Source organism: Pinus tabuliformis, chromosome 5_1 (assembly GCF_031772625.1).
Source record: "Pinus tabuliformis cultivar Carrire ecotype Pingquan chromosome 5_1, CPIR1, whole genome shotgun sequence".
NCBI lineage: Eukaryota > Viridiplantae > Streptophyta > Pinopsida > Pinales > Pinaceae > Pinus > Pinus tabuliformis.
In genome coordinates this window covers 393,500,591-393,510,580 of record NC_142305.1, presented here as the reverse complement: position 1 = coordinate 393,510,580, position 9,990 = coordinate 393,500,591, and the positions used below count along the sequence as shown (strand labels likewise).

At 35.6% G+C, this 9,990-nt stretch overlaps 1 protein-coding gene across 1 annotated transcript; it reads right to left on the bottom strand.

The window, feature by feature from the left end:
* Positions 1–3,748: 3,748 nt before the first annotated feature.
* On the bottom strand, positions 3,749–9,472 carry LOC149165111 (uncharacterized). The gene is made up of 2 exons (XM_089429711.1): positions 9,137–9,472; positions 3,749–3,922 (listed from the first exon to the last, which is right to left on the bottom strand). The coding sequence occupies exons 1-2, from the start codon at positions 9,470–9,472 to the stop codon at positions 3,749–3,751; spliced, it is 510 nt and encodes a 169-aa protein (XP_089285837.1).
* Between the last annotated feature and the right edge of the window lie 518 nt (positions 9,473–9,990).

The following is a 9,990-nucleotide window of genomic DNA, read 5'->3' as shown; positions in this document are numbered from 1 at the left end:
TCAACATATGCAATAAATATGTATAATTGAATTCATTACATTACAATAAATTAGAGTTGATTTTAGCTGTAACTGGTTGTGGAGCATTTATTTTTTCCCTCAACTTTATTGCCAATTGTTTGAAAGAAATTAGTAGAACATGATAAGCAATCAATATTTGACAGTGAAGTACATTACAATATATAAACTATATATATATATATATATTATACAACGTATAAACTGACATATATAATTTACTATTGTATAAAATATTCTAACAATAATAAGTCGATAAGGTTTGAAAGTTATATAAATTTAGTAAATTGCAGTGAAAACATCATAGAGATGAGTAAATAGCAATATTTTTATTTCTAGTTTTATGTTATATATTTTAGTTTTAGTTTTTTTATATATTTTAGAGTTGTTTAAATATAATTTTTTTTTGTTAAATTTAATACTGTGGTAAAGATTTGTTGGAATCACAAGTTTGAATAGTAAATTATTTATTATATTAATGTTTTTAAGTTTTTTAAAATAATAAAATAATAAATTTATATATTCAATAAAAAACACATTTTAAATAATAAAATCACAATTTAACTAAAATTTATTTAACCAAATTTAAAAAAAAAATTCAAAATCTATAATAATTAAAAAATACCATATTTTCACTTCAAAACCTATAACAATGAAAAGACACCATATTTTCATGAAATCATATTTCTGAATTCATTACATTACCCTTGAGAAAAAAGGGAGAGAAACATGAGTTGATTTTTAAGTGTAATCGATGGAGTCGAATTTATTTTTTTGGGATTCATTGACAAATATTTGTACCCAGACTACAGGGTACAAAAGTTAGGATATATTTCATTGAATAACACGTACTATAGTATATATACATTTTTCCATGAAAAGTGGAAAATGTGCCCATCTCGCTCCGCTAGGGTTTGGAAAATTTCTTCAATGCAATAATAACGAGCACATGATAATCAGCTCCCTTAGGGTTTTGAAAATTTCTTAAATGCTGAAGGACAAGCACATGATATTTAGAGAGGATTCTCGGGGAACCAACTTGTAATTACAAAGTGTGGTGCAGCTTTTACGGTTTCATTCCTGTCCATAAGAAAATGAATCGCGTGTATTGCGCCATCTTTGACCACCTGATAACAGACAGGTGGTAGGCTGAAACCTTTCGGTGGTTCTGGGCCCGTCCAAGTGATAGCGAAGTTAAGTGCTTTCCCACCCGTTGCGCTTTGGATATAGTATGTTAAGGTTCGCCATGAATGAATGATGAATATGAACAGTATATCCGTTTCACTTTTTTAGTGGGAAATTTGGTATTCTCTGTATTTAGATTAATAATTCAAGTAATGTTTTTTTGGACTATTTTTTTTTAATCTGTGTGTCATTTTTATGCGGGGTCATGTTAATTTTTTCTGTATCGTTTCTATTTTGTTAGATATTTCTAAAAAACAAAGCTCATGCAATGTTCATATTTTGAAAAGTTTCAAAGAGATTGAACTTAGAATCATGGTTTTAAGATAGTGTATATATTCTTGAAGTAGAAAGACATCATTTCTTTTTGATAACTTATAATTAAAAGATGATTTAAAAGTTCCAAAAAGATTGGACCTGGAGCCATGGTGTATATATTCTTGAAATAGAAAAGCACCATTTTTTTTGGTAACTTATAATTAAAAGATGATTTAAAAGTTCTTTAATGAGATTGGATCTAGAACCATGGTTTTGAGATAGTGTGTATACTCTTGAAGCAGAAAGGCATCATTTCTTTTTGGATTAATTAAAAGAGGATTTAATTTCTGCTAGCTTTGATAGTCTGTTTTATATACTTATTATCAAGTGTAATAGTGGTCTAAGGGTCATGCTAATTTTCTCTGTACAGTTAGAAAAAGCTCATGCAACGTTCATATTCTGAAAAGTTTTAAGGAGATTGGACCTAGAACCATGGTTTTAAGATAGTGTATATACTCTTGAAGTAGAAAGGCGTTATTTCTTTTTAGGTAACTTATAATTAAAAGATGATTTAAAAGTTCCAAGGAGAATGGACCTAGAGCCATGGTTTTAAGATAGTGTATATACTCTTGAAGCAGAAAGGCATCGTTTCTTTTTGGATAACTTATAATTAAAAGAGGATTTATTTTCTGCTAGCTTTGATGGTCTATTTTATATACTTCTTATTAAGTGTAATGGTGGTCTAACTTATAAAATATTTCATTTCACATGGTTATTGGGAGGTTATGAATAAGCATGTAATTTACAAAGTTAAGATAAATTAAGATAAATAATATGATAGGAGGTTATTCAAGATTGTTGTAAATTTCAATGAAACTTCAAATTATTTATCATTTAAGTAATAATATGTCAAATGTAAAACATTGATTAAATTATAAGGGAATAAAAGATATTGTTATTATTATTATTTTTTTTTTTATGTATATTTCCATAATTGTTATCTTGTCGAAGAAAAATGTGTGATAAAGAGGTATAAGTTTCACCTCTTCATTATATAATTTTCTCAATGATTTCTATAATATTGTCATATTGCAAAATAATGATAATATTAAAAATATTATTCTATACTAGAAATTGAAATGCTCTACAAAAATAACAAAACGTTAAACTTAATGATCAACTTTGTTAAAATAAAAACTAATCCTCATTAATTATAGTGAAGCACCTTTGTGGATAATTTAGAGGTTGGAAAAAAAAACTAACACTTTCTCTTAAAATATCTTTAATACATCACATAAACTCATAATTTCAAAATATTTATTACAATAAAATTATGATAATGTAAAAACCTTCTCTTTTTTGAACACAAAATAAAATTCTAAAACAAACTAAACATTTCCATACTAATTAAATTAAATTAAATGATAAATCAAATTTAATTTAAGTAAAATTTCATTTTTTTTTTAAGTAATATAGCAAATTTCATTAAATAATATATATATATATATATATATATGTATATATATATATGTATATATAAATATATAAATATATATAATTTTAAAATAAACCTAGTATTTCTTTATTTGGTCAATCAAATTTGATTTTAAGTAAATATAACCATGGTCATTATTAAAATTAAGAAACCAATTTTAATGTATTTTACCATTAAGGAAAATATATTTGATGTTCTAGATATATGTTTTTTTTTTAATTCTATATATATATGATGATCTTCAAGATACGTTTTTTTTTAAATTAATTCAAATTATATTTATATATATGATAATGATGGTGGTAATGGTTAACATTAAAAAAAACAAAAATAGTATATATTTATAAAAGAAATAAATAAATTATTTTAACGTCTACAAGGCTAAAAATAGTCTATAGGACAGATTGCTTCTTCATTTGCTTAATGTATTTGGTCCTTTTCATATGATATATATAAAATTTAATTTTTAATACTTTATATTTAATAAATTTAAATCTAAAATAAATTATATTAATTATACTTATATATAATTAAATAAAATTTAATATTCTAAAACCTGTGTAAAGGATATATTTATTTTCTAATATTACTGTAACGACTCCAACCTAGGTAAAACAAATTTTTTTATGGTAAGAAACACTCTCACCAGCTCACATGACTCGTTGACATATCCCTAACCTTAATGGGAAATCCTAATGTTTAATTTTTGGCACATGTTTGTATGCGATCATGGATTTTTCCCAGATACCAATGTAAAAGTTTGAGGCTCATTTACTTTGCCGCTTGGGTGGCATGCTATTGCTGTCCACACGGCACCAGGACATCTGGTAGCTCATCCGCCTTCACAGGGCAAAGATAAGGTGCCATTAACTCTGCCAGACCGTCCTGTACGTGGCTGGCAGATTGAGTCAGCACCGTGGGTAGTCCCGCCATCATCGACGGTGGTGATCTCACCTTGCTATCCAATGGCTGTCAAAGACTTGCGTTTTCAACCTATGTTCCGAGTTCAGGGTGGTGGAGTTCATTTGGAAGGTTGCTTTCCGTGGAGCCTGCTCTGGTAGGTTCAATCCATGCCGCCCGGGATGCCAATACCTCAGTTCTGGTTCCACCGTTGGCGATTCCGGGTCTACTGCTCCCTTTAGGTAACAAACTTGGTGGTGAAGTTGTCTTTATGTAATTCTCTAGGTTAGCCACGCCCCTGTTCTGTGATTCATGACCTCATCCTGCATCCTTTTGGTTGAAGAGTTTGGGTCTCAAGGGTGACAGTCCGTTGCAATATTGAAGAGCTGAACTGGCTCGCGAAGACTCCAACCTACTCAGGTAGACTTCCATCTCATCGTTGTTGTTTCCCTTTCCTAAACTGTCACAATTTTTCCTATTTCACCATACTGACGCAGTGTTTTACTTGTTTCATGCCCTGGTTGTTGGATACAGGGACGCCCATTTTAATTTAAGGAGAACCCTCCTTGCACAGGGTCCAGGGTACCAGATATGCACATTTCCTTCGGTGGCCCTCGAATGGAAAAGTCTACATATATTAATAGATGAGAAGTCAGCTAAGGGTAATCTTCGACTGTCTCTGTCGAGTTGTGTGGAAGTTCCTGAGGTCGAGTTCAATTTTTATGTGTATTGTTCTATTTCCTTGCTACAAGAATTTTTTTGGCATTAAGCCATAGTTTCTAGCTCCTGTCCCGGCGCTTGGCTTTTGGCACGACTGTACATAGTCATGCTGCAGCATGTTTTTTTTTTGTTACTGTAATGTAATTTGAAGTACACTGGTGCTGAATTCAGATTTTGACCTTTATTCTTTTATTGTCCCTATACTGCTTATTCTGAGGGTGTAATGCATTAAATGGAATATGAGAGTTTTTCTTTTCATGGGTATCGGGTTCGACCCGCTATTGACTTGTATCTATTATTATTATCTGACTATAATGCACAGTTTTATGTATGTTTCTTATATTTTATTTCCGATTTCAAACCCACTTACAGTCACAGGCTTAATAATATTCTGCCAGTTTCCCTTTGGTTCATTAGGGTTTTGCTGTTTAAAATAACCTGCTTAAGGGTTTGGAATACCAGGGTGTTAAACTTGGCCATGCTTAAGAGTGTTGTCTGGCCTAATAAGGCTCAGATATTGCTCTTGTATGGTCGCCCCACGACACTGTAGCTCAGCCTTGGCTACTGCGCATTGTGACTCTATTTCATAGTAGGTCTTTGTGTTATCATTCAGAAAGTTGTCTTTGGTTCTGAGAAACGTCATTTGTCCTTCAGTGTTACATGTAAATGAGTTTTGAATAAATAAGTACCACCCTCTCTGCTCTTTCTATGTCATGCACAGTTTCTTGCTATGTTGTTTAAGCCGTAATTATTAATATGGACAGTTTCTTTTCTAGTTGATTTTCAATGCATGGCACTGTTCTAATTATCGGTGTACGTTCCTTACCACCGAGTTTCCTTGTCTGGCTAATGCAAAAACCCGTGTATATTTTTTTTTAAATTAGATAAGAAATAGAGGACTGTTATTATAACTTGGAGTTAAATTGAACCCTATTCCTACCGCCATTCTGCTATCATCTCATGACCCTACTGTTTAAGCCCTCAGTTTTCACTTTGACTCTAAATAATGACCTCTGATTAGGCTATTTCACGGAATTTAACTTCCAGTTTAATATACCATTCTCCGAAGTCCTCTAATAAGACCATAAGGCCATTTACAGAAAGAAAATCCTTGAGATTCACTGCAGATAATGTTAAGTACAGCTATTAATTGAAGCCCCTTAATAAGTCTAGTTTACAGAAAGAAATTCCTCAGTTTACTGTAGATATCAATGCATTCAGGTTAACACTTCGTACCTGGCTTTCTGTCTAACAAGTAGTTCCAAGAATAAGTCACCACTGCTTTCTGCAGTCAGCCAACCACCCGACCATGAGATTGTCCTTCGAGACCAATCTTCCCCTTAGCTCACACAAAGACAAACAGTCCTTGACATTTGGTTGCGCTCTGCGCCCTTACCATCCAGTCCTCACCAGACTTTGCAAGCTCCCTTTCTCCTGCCCTCTATTGGTCCTCTACCACACAGTATCCCCCTTTCCTTCCTTTCCTCGGAAGTCACCCAGGCAGTTAGGGTTGTCAACTGTTTCCTTTTTTTTATATTTAAAAAAAAAAGAAAAGAACATAACTTCCTTCCTCATAAGTTACGTGATATTCCTCGTAACCAGGAACTCATTTCTTTTCATTCATTAATAATAAAATGTCAATTTAAACAGCATATAGTACCATCATCCATCAGTTTGATTCTTTTCCTTTTAACTTAGTAAATAAAATATTTACAAAATCTTGGGGATATTACATCTCCCCCCCCTGAAGTTGGACATCGTCCCAATGTCCTTAAGCTATAAACAACTCTTGGTAATCCTGCTTCATGAATTCATCATCCTCCCAAGTCGCCTCATCAGGCCCAAAGTGATGCCACTGCACTTTAACTTGGGTAATAGCTCGCTTCCGCAGTCGTACTTCTCTCCGGTCGAGAATGTTCAACGGATCGACCAGGATTTCTCTTTCCCATTCGATCTGCAACATGCAACACCCTAAATTGTTTTCTTTTAAAAGAAAATCTTTAGGCTGGTCTATCGGAAATAATTCTCACTTGTATATCCTGCCACCTGATTACATGTTTAGGATCATACACATATTTTTTCAATACGGAGACATGGAAGACATTGTGGACTCGTATGTGACTTGGCAAGGCGAGCTGGTAAGCCACCGGCCCAATTCTTGCTAAGACCTGGAAGGGCCCACAATATCGAGGTGCCAACTTGGCACACCCACTCCATTGCAATGTACTCCTTTTTGCCTGAATCCTCACATATACATGATCACCGACTTGGTATTCTTTAAACCTTCTCTTCCGGTCAGCAAAGTTCTTCTGCCTATCCTGAGCAGCTTTTAAGTTAGACTGTACCTTTTTGACCATATCCTCCATTTCCTTGAGCATTTCCGACCCTAACACTAATTTGTCCTCTGGTCCACCCCAGCTTGAGGGGGTGCGACACTTCCGCTTGTACAAAACCTCAAAGGGGCTCATTTGTAGTGAGGTATGATAGCCGTTATTATATGCAAATTCAACCAAATGCAGATACTCCTCCCACTTAGTGGGTTGTTGCATCACATATGCCATTAACATGTCTTCCACTACCTGGTTTACCCACTCCGTTTGTCCATCGATTTGGGGGTGATATGCTGTACTGAAATTCAGCTACGTCCCCAATTCTGCAAATAATGTTTTCCAGAAAACTGATGTGAACTTCACATCACGGTCTGAAATTATTATCCTTGGTAGCCCATGCAGTCTAAATATTTTTTTCATAAAAATATGGGCAATCTGTACCGCTGTGTAGGTGGACTGCACAGGTATAAAATGCGTTGGTTTACTCAATTTGTCTATCACCACCATGATAGAATCGTTATTCTTCCTTGTCTTAGGCAACCCTATTAGAAAGTCCATAGAAATGGTTTCCCACTTCCATTCTGGAATGGGTAATGGTTGCAACAACCCCGTCGGGTGTTGATGTTTTGCTTTAATTTGCTGGCACTCCAAACACCGTGCTAAATACTTAGCCACATTCTTTTTCATACCTAGCCAATAGTATTCTTTCCGAAGTGCTGTGACCATTTTCTAATATCCCGGGTGCCCAGCATAATGACTTCTATGAAATTCATCCAAAATTAAATTCTGGATGTTTTTTTATTAGGCACATACAGTCTTCCCTTGTAATATAGCATTCCAGCTGTATCCACAGTGTAATCCTGTTGTTTTCCTCTGCTGGTAGAGTGTTGTACTTGCTATTTTATTTGCTGATACATCATATCTTGCTCTGCTGCCCTTTGAATCATCTCCGCAAAGGGGCTTCTCCACTTGTTGGATGAAATTTCATATAAACTTTGTAACTTCTGTCTTAGAGTGTCTGCCACCCAATTCTCTTTTCCTTTCAAATGTTTGATCTCGAAATCGAAACCACCTAGGAAATCCAACCACTGCGCTTGTCTAGCATTTAGGGTGGGTTGACTGGAATAATTGGTTAGACTATGGTGGTCTGTTAGTAATAAAAATTTCCTTCCCATAAGGTAATGTAGCCACATTTTCAGGGCGTGAATAACGACTGCCAATTCGAAATCATAGGCAGAATATTTCTGCTCATTTTCCTTCAGTTTCCTGGATTCGTAAGCAATTACCTTCCCTTCCTGCATCAACACACCCCCTACACCTTCTTTACTTGCGTCAGTGCACACCAATTACTCTTTGTTAGGGTCAGCTATGCTTAGGATGGGGGCGGTGGTGAGCAGGTGCTTAAGCTGCTCAAAACTCTTCTGACATTCCGGGGTCCATTTGAAGGCTCTTCCTTTTTTCTGTAAGGAAGTGATAGGATATGCTACTTTGAGAACCCTTCCACAAATCGTTTATAATAACCATCTAATCCCATGAAGGATTTGATGTCTGCCACGTCCTTTGGTACTGGCCATTCCATTATAGTCCTTATCTTTTCGAGATCCACCGCGATCCCTTCCTTCATGATTACATGGCCCAAGTACTGTATTTCTTCCTTGAAGAAGTCACACTTGCTGAACTTGGCATATAATTGGTGTTCCCAGAGGGTGTGCAGCACTAATCTGAGGTGCTCCTTGTGCTCTTCCATGGTGCGGGAATATATCAGTATATCATCAATAAAGATCAGCACAAATCTGTCCAAATATTGATGAAATATGTTGTTCATTAAACACATAAAAGTCGTTGGGGCATTAGTTAACCCAAAGGGTAACACCACAAACTCGTAATGTCCATACCTTGTTCTAAAGGCAGTCTTGGCTATGTCTTCCTCCTTAATCCGGATTTGGTGATAACCTGATCACAAATCGATCTTGGAAAATATTGTTGCTCCTTTCACTTGATCAAAAAGTTCATCGATTCGGGGTAAAGGATACTTGTTTTTGATGGTCAATTTATTCAACTGACGATAATCTATGCACATGCAAAGGGTCCCGTCCTTTTTCCTAACAAACAACACTGGAGGCCCCCAAGGAGATACACTGGGGCGAATGTAATTTTTGTCTAGCAGTTCCTGTAACTGCATTTTTAACTCAGTCAACTCAGGTGTACTCATTATGTAGGGTGCTCGGGATACCGGTGCTGCCCCTGGTACCAACTCGATAGTAAAATCTATATCTCTCTTAGGTGGCAGTCCAGGAATCTCCTCTGGAAACACATCAGCAAAGTCTTGTATCACAGGAATGTTATCCAAAGTGGTTGTTTTATCTTTCGTGTTAGCATAGCCCACTTGGATGGCATACATCTGACACCCCTTTCTAATGCATTTCGCTAATTGAGAGGTAGTTATTGGCCAAATCTGCATTGATCGCTTAATCCCCTGCAGCTCCTGTTTCACCCCAAGTTCATCTCTGTAATAGATAGTCTTTGTTTTGTAGTTGACTAGGGACCAGTGTTTTTCTAGCCAATCCATGCCAATAAGGACATCATAAGAACCAAGGGGAAGTACATTCAATTCTGCCTTTATTGACTATCCTGCTATCTGTAAGGGGTAGTTATCAACCTTAGCTAGTACTCTTCGCTTGGCCCCTGTTGCCAACTGTACTAACCATGGGTTCCTAAATTTAACAGTTTACAATTTACAATGTTCCACAATCTTAGGACTAATGTAACTTAATGTGGCTCCGGGGTCAATTAAAACAGTTACAATAAGGTCTGAGATTTTACCTTTGAATTCCACCATGGTTGGCTGGTACTCCGCCTGACGATCTTCTAGGGCCGCACTAATTCTTGGTAGGTTGCGTCCTACATCACCAACTGTAGATGCTTCATGGATTTGAGAAACCTGTTCGACCCCCTTTCGCTATGGACAGTTTTTAACGTAGTGAGGCCCACCGCAACCCCAACATTGCACTGGAGGTCTTGCTGTCCCATCACTATCCATCTTCCCCAGCTGTTCGCTGATTCTGGGCTCATTTGCAGATTTGGATC